Here is a 17,969-nt window from a genome sequence, read left to right as displayed (position 1 = left end):
CTCTTCAAGCCAGCCTCTGCACTTTTACGTCGGTTCTCCGAATCCTTGAACTCAGCCGTGAGTTTAATGTGATCATGCTTGAGGGACCCCAAGGCTTTCTCCACCTCTGTCCGAGCCTGGGTCTCAGCCTCAGCCAGATTGCGGCTATTACGGCAAAACTCCTCAGCCACGAAGACCTGCTGAGTAATCTGCAGACAAAACAAGAGTGTCCTTAAAAGAAAAATATATAATCTAACAGGAGCAAGTAAATGGACAAAGCAGTAAAAGGATTACTTACCAGCGCGAGATCCCTTTTAAGGGATAGGAAGAGCTCGGACTGAGTGCACCGCCTGTAGGCCTCCATGTCCCGAGGAAGAAGTAGGGGCTGCTCTAAGGCCTCCGCCACGTACCCTGCCCGGCCACGATTATACTCTCGGACCGAAGCAGTGTAAGGAATGGCGAGCCCATCCAGCTCCAACTTTGGGTCCCATGGACGAGGGGAAGTGCGCACTTCAGCAAGGTTCCCCTCATCCCTGCTGTCCGAGGAGGTGCCCCTTTTGCTCCTTGGCGCCCGTGTGGTTTTCTGCTGCTTGGTCGGCTGGACAGCCACCTCGCCTTTCTCAGGCGTGTCCACCGGCCTCTTCTTCTTCAGGTCCGGGATAACCTTAAGACCAGGGTCCGAGACGCCCTGGGGGACCACAGGGGGAAGGGTTTTGACCTTTGATGGACTTGGTCCCTTCGATGGTTGAACCTTTGATGACTGACCTTTCCCCCGAGAGGTCATCAGCTCCTTCAGAGACTTTCCCTTTCCTGCCATGGGCTCTACCTCTTCGTCTGAAGTATCGTCCGAGCAGATAACGATTGAGGGAACACCAACTGCGGAATGTTGGTCCTGCTCTACTTCGGGATTAGAAGACTCCACCAAGGGGTTTTGCTGAATTTCCTCCTCGAAGTAAAACTTATCTATCTCCTCTTCAAGGGAAAGACGAGATGATTCAGCCTCTTCTTCAACCAAAACAGCAGCACCAGGCTCGTTTACCGGAGGTAACTGCTCCGCTAAGTAGGGATTTCTGACACCTGGCAACACAACTGGTGGCAAATCGTGGTCAGCTAGGAATCCGTCCCGGGACACGTCAATTCTGGCTAGCCTCGGGCTGCCAGCCCTTATAGCGTGACCGATTGCCTGGAAAGCGCTGCTCAGAGGTTGATAGCCCAAAACCAGATGGGCCGCACGCAACTGTCCGTCCCCGGTAACGTAAATCTCCGACCTGAGAAGATAGTTCAGCGCTGGCACGTTCACAAGTCTTATCCGAGGAGCAACGTGACTTTTGTCTGCAAACAAACCAAGAAAAGTGAGGTTAGATCATGAAATTTTCCAATTACAAAGAAAGCCAGAAAAAAATAACCCCTCAACACTAAATCCTTTCCCCAAAAAGGATCAATCCTAAAAGCGCCGCACCTGGGTTTCCTGCCCGAGTTGGACAGTGAATACCGTCGAACCACTCCCCAGAAGCAATGAGGAAGTCATTCTTCACGGTCTTATTGGAAACTGGAAGACAAGAGATCAACCTAACGTCCTCGTTCCGCTCATCTACACAGCCTAGTATCTTGAACATATTTGGGGCACACTGATACGGCGTCAACCTATGGTTGAACAGGTATTCCCTTGTGATCCTGCGCATGGGAAGTGTCATCCCTCCCTCTATGAAAGCAATCATGGGGATAACGACTTCTCCCTCAACTCTATCGGTCAATATTCCTTCAAGAGGACAGTGCCGCAGCCCAACCCTCGGGGGAATGTGGTATTTAGCCCTAAAGGCTTCCATAGCGGCAGGAGTTTTTACTAATTTTTCGAATCTACCCATCTAAACTGAACTGAGGAAATGAAAGTAAAGACTGAAAAGAAAAGTAGAGTCCGAGGAGGGAATTGAAACGGAGAGAAAGGCGAAATGTACTGGTACCTTCACAAAACGCTCAAGGGGACGCCTGGGAATCTCTCTTGGACGAAGCGCTTCACAAGAACGGCTACGGCGGCGTAACGGACGCAAGTGTTCGTATATCTCTGGGATTCGATGGAGTTCTCTGGAGTCTTTTGAGGTTTGCGAAATGCAGATGAAAGAAGGAACTGAGCCCCTCTGGCGTCTTATATAGCCGGGAGGAGAGAGAAAGGATCATCCCCGCCTAGAAATACGGGAAGAAACGATGGCCGTTCGATCCACGCCAAGCCGTTGGATGAAGGGAACATAACGCCTCCAGAAGTTAATGACCACGTCTCGTAAATTGTAGCGCGTCAAAAGTAACGGTCCGCACGCGCGCCCCACGATCTCCTTATTTCCCTCCACTCACAAACATCAAAACCCCGCCTTTCCCCTCGGATGGAGGTAAAAACCGGAGTTTTGAGGGGCTATTGTGGGGCCCGGCCCAAAAATGATGGGCTATTCCAAGCTCAGGCCCGTCCGAGGAGCGTCCTGTCCAACGAAAAGCCTCATATGAAGTGCTATTCAACCCCAATAGCGTCAAGGAAACCTGTCCGAGGAGTAACTCCTCCTCGGACATCGCGAAGCCCAGACGAGAAACTTGCCCCAGCCATTTCAGCTCGTCTTCCCAACATATAAAACGAATTAAATTCAAAATATCTCACGGAAGGCTACCACCACATTAATTGCGCCCCAACCACCCTCTTGGCCGCATTAATGAGGAAAAGACTCCTGAACAGTACCGCCTTGGCCTCTGCAACTCACAAAGGGTCTGATGAGGGCGTCTGATGGGACAGGTGCTCGAGTGGATGCTTGGATGATTAACAGGTGTAAGGCTGGGATGAAAAGAAGAAAAATATATAATGTAGTGGAGTCCCTCAAAGAAGGGGACGAGAGAACTGTATCAAAAACAAAAAAAGAAATAAAATCAGACTTGAGAAAGATCCATTCTGGTGTTTTTCTATTTTCCTTTTGCAAACCATACTGCCCATGCATAAGACCGAACAAGTCCACTGAGGCCAAGTTCTTTGACCCATCCTCTACAAATAATTATTGTGGGTTGCGCTTTGGGCCAGGGCCCAATCAACACGAGTTGGGCCAGGAAAATCGTGTAACCACAGATGTTATTATGGTGCCTTGTGTGCAAATTAATTAAGTTGGATATTAGTCAAAATCTAGTTCTATCATCATCCTCATCAAATTAGCTACTTAGGTTTGTGACCGAGATTTTCACCAAGCAAGGCAGATATTGGCTGTACATTTAACCACTTAGGTTTGCCGTTGCTTTCACTGTAGAGGTCAGCAATTAACGTTGTGGGCCATATCATGGAGGACAATAACGTTTGTTTGGGGTGAAAAATGGTGGGGCCCGGCTGTTTCTCTCTACACCCACCAAAACTCAAAATTTTTTTTTTTTTTTTTTGATAGTGAAACACTCCACAGCATTCGCATTACTTAGGACAAAAAGTCCTCACAAATTACATCCAAGCTAACTTGGTTTGCTATTACAGGGGTTGTCTTCCACCCAAATATGACATTCATTACTACTGCTAGCTGTCCTAGCCATAAGATGTGCAACATTGTTACTCTATCTGCAGATATGGTTTATCGACCAGAATTTAAAGGAACTCAGCCCCATTCTTATACCTTCCACCACCTTCATGATTGAACTTGGCCCCGGTTCTGCCCCTGTGACTGCTTTGATTACCACCTGAGCATCACTCTCCAACTCCACTTTCTACAAACCCAGGTCCCTAGCCAACTCAATCCCCCCTTCCAAAGCCTTAGCTTCCACTTCCAACGCTCCTAAAGGGAGAGGCAAATTTTTGCTCATCGCTCCCATAATCTGACCATCCTCATTCCTTATGACCACCCAATCCCACTGCTTTTTAGGCTTGTGAACACTGCCCCATCAACATTAACTTTGTACCTCCCATGTTGAGGTGGGCACCATTTGGTTCTAACAGTGGCAATACTGCGGCTAGGAGGCAGTGACTCAACTGCCACTTCTTTCGAATACTCCCTGGCTACCATTGCTATTTTCTTTGGGTCTTTGCACCTACCTTCATGCTTGAACGCGTTCCTATTATTCCATACCATCCACGCTGTGATGGCAAACAGCTCCCAATCCGAGACACCTTCCCTCTCTTTTAGCATCCACACCACATCAATGAATTCCTTCATGGGCTGATTTAGTTTGGGGAGGTTGAGGCCTCCTTCCTTCCATACCTCAGCAGCAATAGCGCAGTCCCATAAGGCATGGCCCGAAGAATTCATAGGCACCACAGAAGCAGCAGCCACAATCCGCCGCCACTCTCCTTGATGCTAGGCAGAAATTTGTCGGTAAAATATTCTTACATGCCCTCCATAGAAAGTGCTTTATCTTGTTTGGGCAATTAAGCTTCCAAACCAAACTCCACAAACCTGCACTCTTTCCCTTATCTAAACAAGCTCCACTCTCTTTAGCTGAATTTGCTGTTTTAAGCATCTTGAGGGCCACCCCATATGCACTCCTTACTGTGAAGTTGTTGTTCTTTGACCAAGCCCAAATAAGGGAATCCTCTGGCATTCTGGGACTCAATGGTACTCCCAGTATAATTTCAGCCTCATGGGGAAGGAAATTCTTCTTGATAAGGTCCGCCTTCCACATTCCGGTATCCCCATCTATAAGTTGTGCCACCTTAACCAACTCCCCATCCGAACCTTTGGGACTGATTACCTTAAAGTTGTCCTGGGTTGGAATCCACCTGTCGCGCTAAATCTCCACTGTTCTGCCATTACCGATACACCACCTTGATCCTTGCAGCCATTATACTTCGCCACACATAAGAAGGCTTTTTCCCCACTTGTGCTTCTATAAAAGAGCAGCCCGCAAAGTACTTTGCCTTAAACACTCTATGGGTGAGTGAAGTCGGATTTTTGCTCAGCTGCCAACCTTGCTTTGCTAGAAGAGCCAAGTTAAACGCTTTCAAGTCTTTAAACCCCATTCCCCCCTCCGCTTTGGGTCTGCACAGATTGTCCAATGAAGGCCACACCATCTTCCACTCTTTATCTTTCTGCCTCCACCAAAATTGGCTCACCATTGAATTAAGATCATGACATAGGGAATTCGAGAGCTTGAAGCAACTCATAGTATATGTTGTAGTCGCTTGTGCTACTGCTTTAATCAGAATTTCATATCCTGCATTTCTCAATCTTCTTAAATTGGAGAGAAAATAGGAGTGATTTTGCTTAAGCCTTCTTATTTACTATTTTACCCTCTATTGTAATGTTATCTCTCTCTCTCTCTCTCTCTCTCTTATATTATTATTATTATTTTTATTTTACTCCTTTTTGTTGTTTTCTTTTCTTTCCTACTATGTTGTATTGTTTTTTACTCTTTTTTTTTTTTTTTTTTTTTTGAGAGTTATTTATGATGTTCGCTTCTAATGATAGTTCTTTATTATCAGACCAAGACATCAATCGGTTTTCTGTTAATCAGTTCTCTAGTTTTTATTTTTTTTGTTTTTTATTAACATTGTTCCCCCCCCCCCCCCTCCCCCCCTCCCCCTCCCCCCTTCTTCTTCTTCTTTGCTTGTTTTTTGTCCAAACTCCAATCTATGCTCTTTTTTCTCATTGTTTTATATAAAATAAATATAATATCAAAGAAAAAAAAAATACAATATGTGTAACGTGTTAATTTTTACAAGATGTAATTTAAATAATTTTAATTGACAATAAATTAATAACGTGTTAATTTATTGTTTAATGAAATAAGGACATAAGAGTAATTTTATATAAATTACATTTTTCATTCTTTCACTTTTCTCCTAAACCAAACAAAAAAGTTTTAGATTCTTTCACTTTTCCATCCACCCAACCAAACACCATGAGAAAAAACTAAGATATTTTTTGTTCTCCTACTTTGTCACCCTCTCTCCATTTTCTATCATTTTACTTTTCCATCCTCCCAACTTCAACTACAAGGTGGTGGTCCTTGGAGTGTTTGTTGATTATCCAAAGAAAAATAGTGCCATGAAAGTACTAACCTATTTTGTCATAAACCATGATGCTTTGCATATATTGATGTAATGTAGCCCATCTTTTTTAAGATCTTTCTAGGACCATGGTAGGAGATGATGATATGACTGAGAGATAGTGTTGACTGTTGTTAGAACACTAATTTTTTAAATTGACTTCAGCCATAAGTTTTTTTTATCCTTAGAAATTCTCGGCCTCAACAATTATTCTCTAAAACAATTGTGACTTGTGACTTTGACCATGTATACTGTTAAAAAATCTATGGTGGAGACCAAAAAATATATAGTGCAAGAAGAAAGATGTGAGAGAGAATGAAAGGAAGCAAAGGATGACGTGGAGGAGAGTGTGAGAGTTGATTTTTTTTTTCTTTTCTTCCTTTAATAAAAAGAGTTAATGCCTAAATTACTAATTTCTAGATAACAATAATGACATAACCATGAGTGTTTTTTCACTCTTAGATCTAATAATAATTAATTATTCAAAAAATGTGTAACTCTTGTGAAGTTACACTAGATGTAAGTGTGTATCTTGAACACATATCTATATAAAAAAAAATGTATATTATTGCGTAGTAAATGGGTTGAGGTATAAATAGAGTATCTTTCATATTTTATATATATATATATATATGTGTGTGTGTGTGTGTGTGTGAGAGAGAGAGAGAGAGATAATTGTAGCTGTTTTCTTAGATAAAGAAAATCAATTGTTTAATTGTTTATTTTTATTATTACATCTAAACAGTAGTTTACACTTGGTTATTCACAATTTTCTTTTATATTAATTTTTTATATAACTAATTTATAAAAAAATCTTAACTATTGCTAAATCTTATGTTCCAAGTTCCAACTATGTTGAACCCCTAAAAAGGCTTAAAAATGTGAAAGAGAAGTGGTTAGAAAATTTAGTTCATACAATTAAAAATTATTTAAATACAATGAAAGAACATAAGATGCAAATTAATAGAGTTAAATGTTAATTTGTTCAAGTGGCAGAGCCAAAGAATTTGTCTTGGGGGCCACGCTAAATATAAAATATATATAACTTATTATCTCCAATTGAAGATATGTTCATAGAATAAAATTAATCTATTAGTCTTTACAATGAATTTGTTTTTTCAAAAAAAAAAAAAATTCTCTATAGTGAAATTCTTAAAATATTTTATTTGCGATATAAATTACTAAATTACCTACTAAATTGAATAAAAAATTTTCAATGAGACCTATAAAATATTCTAAAATGCAAATGACCTAAAACTTTATCTGATACAAGAAGAAGCTATATAAAATAAAATCAAGTTAAAAAGGCACGTTTTCTTTAAAATCACTAGGCCATTTAGCCATTTTTTTTTAATTATTTTAAAACTATTGAGTGAGCCTACTCCAATTAGGGGGAGGAGGAACTGCTATTTTAGTGGGGGAAGCCTTTAAAAAGTTCTAAAGGCATTTTGAGTGTCATATAGTTTGTACCGGGTACAATTATTACAAGGAAACGTGATTCAAATTATTTTTTGGGGGGAATGGCACTCCATCCCAAATTTGAAGGGAAAATACACTCTTTAACCCAAAAAAAAAAAAGAAAAAAAAAGAAGGGAAAATACACTCCCCTCTCTTGAGATTTGAAGAAATTCACATTTTTCTCTTTTATTTATATTAGTAATGAAATATTCTAATTTTTTATAAGAATATTTTTAGAAAAGTTTAACTATGTTTAGTAAAAAAATAACTAATAAATTTAGAATAAAAATGAAAAATTTGACAAGCCTCTAAACACTTGCAACGACAAATCTTTCCATAACTCATTGAAAAAAGAAAAAATAATAATAAGCAAAATTCACGCTTAATATTTTAAAATACACTTTTATTAAAAATTTTAAAAAATAAATTTTAATTATGAAATAAGATAATTTTGGAAACCTACCATTGAACAAAGAGCAAGTCAGTACACAACATTTTTAATATAATTTAACCAAATTTGGTCAATCAGATGTCAAGGGAGAGGGCGAGGGGGGAAAGTGACCGGTAAAACATGGCTCATATTTCTCTACTTAAGCAAAACATCCTCCTTTTTTTTTTTTATATATATAAATTTTTAGAAACAAAGCAAAACATCTTACATTTAATGATGTTTTGTTTCTTTGTGGCTAGCACACTGTCTCATAATTTTTTATTTTTTTTTAATTACAGTCACGAATCAGAAGATATTCAGGAAATCACAAAAAGCATATTTGATAAATTGAATTGTGAATTATTAGATGATTCTGAGCACCTTGTTGGAATAAACTCACGTGTGAAGGAAATGATGAACTTATTTAGCACAATGTCAGAGGATGTGCACTTCATAGGGATTTGTGGGATGTCTGGGATTGGTAAAACCACTCTAGCATATGTCATTTATAATAGATTTTGTCATCAATTTGAAGCTAGTAGCTTTATTTGTGACGTTAGAGAAATAGTTGAAAAAGATAAACAGGGTCTAGTTAATTTACAAAAACAGCTTCTTTATGAGACATTGAAGGAAAAAGTAGACATTTGGAACCATCTTAAGGGGATCAAAGTCATAAAGAAGAGACTACGCTATAAGAAGGTTCTTATTGTTCTTGATGATGTTAACAAAGATGAACAACTAAAGGCATTAGCAGGGAACCCTGGTTGGTTTGGTCCAGGAAGTAGGATCATTATCACAAGTAAAGATAAGCACTTGCTAAAAAGGCATCACTTGGGTACTACTATACATAAGGTTAATGGATTAGATAATGATGAAGCCCTGGAGCTCTTTAGTTGGACTGTGTTTAAGCAACCCTATCCTAAAAATGAGTTTGAGAATTTGTCCAATGGTTTTGTGAAGTATGCTAAAGGGCTTCCTATAGCTCTTAAAGTTCTGGGTTCCTCCTTGATTGATAGACCAAGGAAGTTATGGGAAGATTACCTACATCAATTAAAAGAAATCCCTGAAGGAGCAATTCTTGATAAACTTGAAATAAGTTATAGGGGATTGAAAGACATAGAGCAAAATCTATTTTTGGATATTGCATGTTTCTTCAAAGGGGAGGACAAAAATCGAGTGGAACATATAGAAGGTTTTGGTAGCTACAAGGATATGGAAACTCTCAAGGACAGATTTCTCATTACCATTTTAGGGGGAAAATTACGGATGCATGATTTAATACAAGAGATGGGTTGGAGAATTGTTAGTCGTGAATCACCTCTAGAGCCTGGATTACGCAGTAGGTTGTGGCTTTATAAGGATGTATTTCATGTACTAAAATATAACACTGTAAGTGGATTAGTATACATAAACTTAGAGAAGTGTATATTTTTTAATATAATAATTCTAGCAATTTTTTGCTACAGCTTTCCCTACCCTAATCTAATTGTTCTTGATTACCAGGGAACAGATGATGTAGAAGGCATGGTTCTGAATTCGCCTCCACATAAAGAAAACTTGAATGCTGAAGCCTTCTCAAATATGAAAAATCTAAGGTTGCTTAAAATTTCAAATGTGCACCTTCCTACCGGCCTCAATTTTCTTTCTAATAAGTTAAGAATGATGGAATGGCGTGATTATCCTTTGAAATTCCTGCCAATGAGCTTTCAACCGGACAATCTTGTTGAACTCATCATGCCTTGCAGTCACATTGAGCAATTACCAGTGGGATTTAGTGTAAGTATTCCCTTAATGCATGCTAGTTATGCTTTTTTTTTTTTAAAAAAAAAAAAAAATGCAGATTAAGTTCTTGACTACTTAATTTCCCATATCTATTTATTATCGCAGAAATTGGCCAAGTTAAGACTCCTGGATCTTAGCGACTCTAAAGTCTTAGTCAAGACTCCTAACTTCATCGGATGCCCAAATCTGGAGAGGCTGATTTTTCAAGGATGTACAAGTTTGTATGAGCTTCACCCATCTGTCGGAGCTCTCAATAAGCTTACTTTGTTAAATCTGAAAGATTGCAGAAGTCTTACTGGCCTCCCTTGCGAAATAAACTTGAAATCTCTTAAAATTTTTATTCTATCTGGCTGTTCAAGTCTCAAGAACTTTTCGGAGATTGGAACAAATATGACAAGCTTGTCAGAGGTGTATTTAGATGGGACTGCTGTGGAAGAATTGCCATCATCACTCGAGCGTTTGACTGGCTTGACGGTCTTGAGTCTTCAAGGTTGCAAAAACCTTTCAAGTTTCCCAAGTGTCAATTTGCCGTCTCTGAAAACTCTCAATCTATCGGGGTTTAAGGTTCAACCACCTAAGTCCTGGCTTTCGCATGGATTCTCCCTTGTCCGTGCTGCACATGTTTTTTTCCAAGGTTTCTTCCCTATCCGAGAGGCCATCAACCTGTTGTTGCCTAGGTTAAGATTTATTGTATCTCTAAATCTAGCTGACCGCAATTTATGGGACGAAGCACTCCCTGATGATCTTAGTGGCTTATCCTCATTGCAGGATTTGGATTTGAGCAAAAACATTTTTACATGCCTGCCTGATAGTATTTCTCAGCTTTCTAAGCTTAAACATCTTACATTGAATGATTGTAGCAAGCTTCAATCATTGCCAAATCTTCCATTAAGTGTAGGATATGTAACAGCACGAAGATGTATTTCACTGGAAAATTATTCAAATCAGAACTTCGTGTTGACTTCGGGCGGAACAGGATTCACTATTGTTATTTGTGACGACAAGGATGATGACAAAATGGCATTTTACCCCTCTCCAAGAGTACCTTTCGATGACTCCGACCCACTCTGGGAAAGATTTATAGAGGTCAATCACTCTCTCTCTCTCTCACACACACACACATACACACACATTCTCACAGACAACACAAACACATCTTTATACTTATCCATTTTAATATTTACAGGAGGATGGAAGTCATAAAGATTTGGGGTTTATGGAGTTTACACCTTCAACTGAAGTTTCAGAGTGGTTCAGCCATCAGAGCCCTGGGTCATCAGTAACAGTCCCACTACCTTCTGATGAATCTGATCTGCATTATAATAATAGTTGGTCAGGGATGGCTCTGTTTATTGTTGTTGAAATCCATGAAAATTCTTACAATGTTTCTTCTAGTCAGGATTATGAAGTTGATATTGACTTTATTTATAGAAAACACATGGTTGAAGGTCCTGTCCATCAGATACGGTTGAAGGCATTTGACATCTCTGAAGTACCTGAATTCTTATTAGATGATAGATCATTTGGATTTAAAATACGTTTTCCAGCTGGGGAACGTGAAGACCATTTAGAGGGATGCAATTCCATTGAAGCTTCGTTTAGCAGCCACTGCCCTTATATTGAGATAAAAAATTGTGGTGCGCGTATATTGTACAAGAAAGAGCTGATAGAGTTTCCACAAGCTTCAATAATTGGTGAGCATGGACTGTTAAAGCAAGATCAGCAAAAGGTGGAACTGGAATCTAGTAAGTCTGATGACCAAAGTGACTCGAAAGTTCAGCTGAAAGAAAAGCTCGAGTCATTGCTTCTAAGAGTGTATCAGGTCTTCCCTTATTCTTCACTGAACACTGTATTTCTGTTTTCTCTTTTTGTCTCACTCATTGAACACTATATTTTAAATGCATTTTACAGGGAGATTTGGCACGAAACCATAAATATGATTATGTGTTTCCTCATATTACAGTTCCAAACTGGTTCAACAATCAAAGTATTTGTTCTGAAATGAGAATTAAACTGCCTAGAAATTTGCAGTCTGATGGGAGATGGATGGGAATCGCTGTGTGTGTTTATTATACTGTCCACAACCACAAGCAACCAGCTATTTCTGGTGACAATCAGGATTTAACAAGTTTTCTTGACTTTTATACTCCTTTAGATGGTCATCGAGTTCACCTCACTCGTCACAGAGTCTTTCAAGACTCTAAAGACATTTTTGTTGAGTCATCACATCGAATTTTGTTATTTTATATACCCCACTTGTTTCTTTGTTTGGAAGGGTGTCGACACGTTGGGGCTTCATTTGAACGCAATAACCCAGGTGTGATGGTTAAAGAATGTGGAATCCGCCTTGTATTCGAGCAAGATGTTGAAGAGTTTATGGAAACATTAGTCCAGTGCATGTTAGGAAGTCCGGATGCCTATCATGATATATTTTATCAAAATCTGTCGCATCAAGTTGAGAAAAGAGTGGCAGGCTTTGACAACGAAAAAGATTTTGGTTGCTCTTCCTCGCTGCAAAGGTATTGTACCTGAATTAATCGATTTTTTTGTGTGCGAGTGTGTGTTTTTTTTAACCTGCAAACATTTATAAAAGAACAATTATAAGTTTAGATTGTACTGTTCATGTAACAGTGTATAGTAATATTGTACACATGTTTAGTTTACAATGAAAATTGTACATGAAAAGTAAATGTCGTTTTATAAAATTCCAAAGTTGAATTAAAGATACGTTGTTTGATACTCGCAGGATGCCTCAACGCATGCCCAAGCTTCTGCCAAGTATTGAAAATATAGCAGAGGGGTGTACCTTTACAGAAACAAGTCCCTCCTATACCGGTTTTCTCGTACCAACTAGGAAAAGGCAACTTGGAAGTACTATGTCCAGTGAATCTTTGATCAAAGCATGTTTTCAGGTCTCTTTATCTCTCTCAAGATAGCCTCTGTATCATTTTATATATACATAAGATAAACAAGACACAATTCACTCTTTCTTGCTCTCGACTAAAATTATTATTGTTGCTCAATAATGATATACTCAAAAACTAAGAATTCGTCATTCACTTATCTAACAAGAAAAGTTTATGTAGAATCATCTTTTAATTAGGCTATTAGCGTCTTGTCCTGATGGTAAAGAATAAATCATTTACAGTTTTCAAATACTATTGTATCTCAAAAAATAGAAGAAAAAAAAAAAAAAATGAAGACTTTCGCCTGATTGACTATTCTGCCATGTTTTCCAGAAAAACTTCAATGAGGGTGAAATTTTTGATTGCTGTTTCGCTGAGCGTGAGATCCCACAGTGGTTTTCCTGTCAAGATGTGAGGTCAGTGGAAATCGAGCTATCTTCAGATATTTGTAATGATCCTGATTGGATGGGATTTGCTTTATGTGGTCTTTTCTCTTTTAATACGCATCCAGGTCTTGTTCGTACGAATCTAGCATCAGGACGTTCTGAAGTCTCCCAATTTCGTTGTAAAATGCAGACCAACTCTTGTCCTGTGCGTTTAGTATGCTATGGAATATTGGCTACAAGCAACGAATTAATTTCGTTAAATAAACGTACATTCATTTGGGTATTGTTCATACCACGTACAACGCATGCACATTTATGGACTCAAACCGATTGGGTTGAGTTTTGGCTTGAAAGTGCCATTCCCGATTTGTCTGTTCAAAATTTTGGGATCAATCTTGTATTCAGGAAAAACATGGACGAGTTAACGAGTGTAATGGTACAATGCTCTGCCCCATTTGATAGCTTCCTTGACTCTTGCTCTCCGCAGTGTTTCTATTACATATGGAACGGTCATCCTGAGGTGTTCGTTGGAACTAAGAGCTCTTTTGAGGACCTACACCCTCAGAGTTTATTCATTTCGCAGGGGGAGACTAGTGGAATTGCCAAAAATTCTTATGACAAGGACCCATACCCTCACAATCATTTTCGGGTAAGAATTTATTAAATTATCAATTGACCAAAAAGTAAGTTATTAGGATTTGGTAAACTTAGTGGAGCAGACAGAGATCAAACTTAAAAATTTTTGCTCTAATACTGTATTAAATTTATTGGGATAGGTAAATTTAATGATTTAACCACATAATTCTCACAGAATTCTTAACTTTTTGTTCAAATAATAAGAAATACAGTCTTCTCTATTTCATTTGACAATATTTCTATTTTGCAGTACTTTCATCCGACCACTGCATATAATTCATGTTTCCCAACAAGACAAACTCCAAAGTGGTTCAATCATCAGAGTCGTGGGCACTTGGTCACAATTGACATACCCCCAAATTTGTACTATGACAGTAACTGGCTGGGACTCACTCTATGTGCTTCATTTTTAATCCCCAGGGATCAAAATGATGAAATTATAGCAAAATCTTCTCACTTCCTATCCTGTCAGTTCCAAACGAGTAAAGCTGGTCTGGATGATCAAATCCTTGGTTACCGCACCACTGATGAAGAAAACCAGTGGTTATTACGTGGTCTGAATGGACACATTTGGATATCCTACATACCTGGCGAGTCATTTAAGCATGTGTTCCATCAGGGCAGCCACATTGAGGCTTCATTTGTCACTAATTGGCCAGGTGTGACAGTGCAAAAATGTGGGTTTCGTCTTTTGTACAAGCATGATCGGGTACAGTTTGAGCAAGAACTAAAACATTGCAACACCTTCATTTCTGCGCATCGGGATTTTACATGTCAACTTAGCCAGCGAGCCACGAAGTTAGAATTCAAGGAAGAACTTATGCAAGTGCTTAAAAAGGTTAAGACTCTACTCAATGAAAATGATATGCTGGTAAGAAATTATGAGTAATTGCTTTGTTTCAATTCCACTATCAATTCTCCCTCCATACGTCTCATAATTTTTATTTTTTATACAGGGCTTTGACAGGCACTCCAAATATTCGTATTGCTTCCCCCCAGTAGAAATTTTACCTTTGTTTAATCATAACACTAATGAGCCTTCGGTGACAATTGATACACTCAAAGAGTACAATGACAATGAATGGCATGGATTTGTACTATGCGCTTATTTTTCAATTGACGAGCATCAAACTGCAATGCTTGAAAATTTCGATTCAACAATATCTCACTACCTAGTTTGTCATTTGGAAACTGATATAGCTGGTCCAGACATAATACTCAATGTCCATTGCACCACTAAAGAAGAATTCATGTGGCTAGATACTGAAGATGGATTTCTTTGGTTGTCCTATATTCCACGTGAGTCGTTCCCAGATCAGTTCAATCAATTCACTTGGATTAAGGCTTCAATTATAAGTGATTGGCCAGGTGTGATGGTGCAGAAATGTGGGCTTAGTTTCTACCACAAGAATGATATTTGGTTTCAGCAAATAAGAATATACTGCAACGGGGAATACAAGTCTCGAGATCTCCCCAATCAAGTAATGGCTAGTTATATAGAGAAAACCAGTAGTGCAAAGAGTCTTCTCTGCAAAAATGACCCACAACCTAAAGATCAACACTGCCAAAGCAACCTGCTGGTATGTAATTAATAAACTACGAGTATTTGTTTTACCTCAAACATAATATTTTCTCTGCCTATCTTTAATTTCTCACTCGGACCTATTAAACACAATATTTTTGTTTTACAGGAATTTGATCCATCCCTAGACTATAATTCTTGTTTCCCACAAAAGGAAATTCCACATTGGTTCAATATTCAGAGTGGTGAGACTCACGTGAGATTCTGTCTGACTCGAAAATTGTATAATGACACTACTTGGATGGGAGTTGCTCTATGTGCTCTTTTTTCAGTTGCAAAGGATGTAGCTAATGTCAATGACATTATGGATTCAAAAACTTCTTTCAAACTTATTTGTCAATTGAAAGCAAGTAATGGGCCTAATGATCTCAGTGTGAAACCTCGCCATATCTATTGGCCAACTAAAGAAGATCTCATGATGTCACTGCAAGGTGGATCCATTTGGCTATCATATATACCGCGTGGATCGTTTCCTGATTGGCTATATGATTGTACCTGCATTAAGGTTTCATTCAAGACAAATTTCCATGGCTTGAAGGTGCAGAAGTGTGGCCTTCGTCTCTTGTACCAGCATTCCGAGGTAAATTTCAAGAAAATAATCAGGGACTGCATGAAGTCCATGACTGATTCTTCGAGTTTCCTTAATCAAATGAAGATTAAGAATAGAAATAGAAAAATGAGGTCTTGGATTGAGAGTCAACTTGGCGAAATTTACCCCCATCATAAGGATCAACGCTGCCAAAGCAACCTACTGGTAATTAATAACTATGATTATTTGCTGTCTTAAACTTAATTTTCCATCTCCCTCTCTTTAATTTCTCTCAGCTCATTAAACACAATATTTCTGTTTCACAGGGGTTTGATCGATGCCTTTTCTATGATCCCCATTTTCCTCCAAGTGAAATTTTGGAGTGGTTCAGTGATTGGAACGATGAGCACTGGGTGACAATCCCTCTACCTCCAAATTTGTACAATGATAGTACTTGGATGGGACTGGTTCTATGTGCTTCTTTTTCTGTCGACGTGAATCAGACTGCTCACATTCACATCATGGATTCTGAATACTATTGCCTTATGTTTCAGTTTGTAACAAATATTGGTACTGCAAGCCCTCTCATTGGCTATCAACTGACTAAAGAAAATCTCCAAATGTTAAAGCAAGGTACCAGATTTATTTGGCTATCCTATATACCACGTGGGTCGCTTCGAAATTGTCCAAATCAATGCAGCTACGTTAAGGCTTCAATTACAGCCCGGTGCCCAGGCTTGAAAGTGGAGCAAACCGGCCTTCGTCTCGTGCACAATCATGACGAGGACGAGTTTAAGCAAACAATAGGTGACAGCATGAAATCCTCGTCTGATGATTTGGATCTCATCCCTCAATTGACAATAGATAATGGAAATAGAGATAAGCAAAAGCTTGATGAAGAAGGAACATCTAGTAAAATCTCCAGCTCTAGGGAGGAGTCTAATTTTGAAAGTCTGAGGGGATCCATTGATCCTAAAGACAAGGGCAAGGGAGTTCTAGAAGAATAGCCACTCTAATTTCCTTCTGAACTTACAGGTAACTGGTAAGTCACCCCCCTCTAATTTTCAATTTTTAGTTTATACAAAAGAACTAGTAATATTTACTGCAAAGATAAATCAGATGGAAAATATTTTTTTATCATGATATAGGACTTTGATAGGGTGATGAGTTCCTTGGACTGACAATTATAGTGTAATTTATTTATTTCTTATTGTTTATGTGATTATAATGGCTTAACTTGGACTTACCTCAACACTTTTTTTTTTTTTTTTTAATAAATCGTATTTTAAACAATATGGAATAGCAGTAATATTAAACTGATCATACTTTAAAAAAAAATTCAATTTAAATCCTATACTTTTTCAAAACGTTTCGAATAAAACTTTCCATTAATTTCCCTGACATTATTGACAAAATTGACGTCATTTTAAATTTGTTTTACAATTGGCCAAAATTTCAAAAGTGGCATATCTTTTTCAGTATATATATTTATATATGTATATATTTTTTTTTTCAAGTATTGAAATGAGAAAGAGTGGAGAATTAAATCCCTCTTCTCCATTGTAATTATCAAATTATCAAAAGAAAATATTGGGTATGAAGGCTCAAAAAAATCTAGGTGATTGAGCCGATTGTGGGTTTAATATAATTTCATTTCACTCTTTGTACATGTGTAAGCTCCCTTAATTTTTTATTATTATTATTTTTGGCTGAATGTGTAAGCTATGCACCTCATCTCTCATCTTTATTAGTGTTTTTTTTTTTTTTTTTTCTTTCTCCTTTCTCTACCTTAGTAGCTTTGTGTGGCTGAGGATAGGGATACCATTTTCTTGGAGGACCTCAACAATGAAGTTGACTCATGGAGGATGAGGTGGAGCTTTCTTCTAGCTCTTGTAGGCAACAACGACGAGATTGACCTCCTCAATTCTTCGATAATATGACGTCTCATCATGGTCTTTGAATCGCCTTAGTGAGGATGAGACAAGTCAATGAGCTCCTAGTCCTAGGTTTCTCGATCATGTAATTTTTTTTTTCTTTAGTAGATGTGTAAAATTGGTAGTAGATTTGTGTTTTTCAGTTGATGTAAATTTGTGTAAATTTTTTCTTTTTTGATGAGATTTATAAATTTAGATGTCTTTTTTTGGTTAAGAGTAAATTTTGTAGAGAAGTTAAGAAAAGTTTACTAGATACATTGATGTTAAATAGACATGTGAATATCATAAAAATCATCAATTTCATCTTTATGTTGTCGAGCCTAAAGACCTAGTTAGCCCATCCCGGGATTGGTAA

General features: G+C 38.3%; 2 protein-coding genes across 2 annotated transcripts in view; both read left to right on the top strand.

The window, feature by feature from the left end:
* LOC126698178 (TMV resistance protein N-like) overlaps window positions 1-17,969 on the top strand; it is a 124,534-nt gene that overhangs the window by 64,731 nt on the left and 41,834 nt on the right. The window contains exons 2-4 of the mRNA XM_050395208.1: window positions 8,159-9,248; window positions 9,363-9,635; window positions 9,747-10,318. Of these exons, the coding sequence (XP_050251165.1) occupies window positions 8,159-9,248; window positions 9,363-9,635; window positions 9,747-10,318 (1,935 nt within the window). The remainder of the gene's footprint in view (window positions 1-8,158; window positions 9,249-9,362; window positions 9,636-9,746; window positions 10,319-17,969) is intronic.
* On the top strand, window positions 13,072-17,770 carry LOC126698179 (uncharacterized). The gene is made up of 6 exons (XM_050395210.1): window positions 13,072-13,582; window positions 13,820-14,440; window positions 14,526-15,149; window positions 15,261-15,905; window positions 16,007-16,722; window positions 17,474-17,770. The coding sequence occupies exons 1-5, from the start codon at window positions 13,118-13,120 to the stop codon at window positions 16,685-16,687; spliced, it is 3,036 nt and encodes a 1,011-aa protein (XP_050251167.1). The 5' UTR covers window positions 13,072-13,117; the 3' UTR covers window positions 16,688-16,722; window positions 17,474-17,770.

The sequence above is a fragment of the Quercus robur genome, chromosome 9 (assembly GCF_932294415.1).
Source record: "Quercus robur chromosome 9, dhQueRobu3.1, whole genome shotgun sequence".
NCBI classification, from domain to species: Eukaryota; Viridiplantae; Streptophyta; class Magnoliopsida; order Fagales; family Fagaceae; genus Quercus; species Quercus robur.
Note: the sequence above shows the minus strand (reverse complement) of the source record. Positions and strands in the feature narration are given on the sequence as shown.

Excerpts from the sequence above, each read along its gene's own strand:
- LOC126698179 (XM_050395210.1), top strand. The coding sequence starts at position 13,118 with ATGCAGACCAACTCTTGTCCTGTGCGTTTAGTATGCTATGGAATATTG. Across the intron at positions 13,583-13,819 it reads ACCCTCACAATCATTTTCGG|TACTTTCATCCGACCACTGC; the intron begins GTAAGAATTTAT and ends TCTATTTTGCAG. Across the intron at positions 15,150-15,260 it reads ACTGCCAAAGCAACCTGCTG|GAATTTGATCCATCCCTAGA; the intron begins GTATGTAATTAA and ends TTTGTTTTACAG.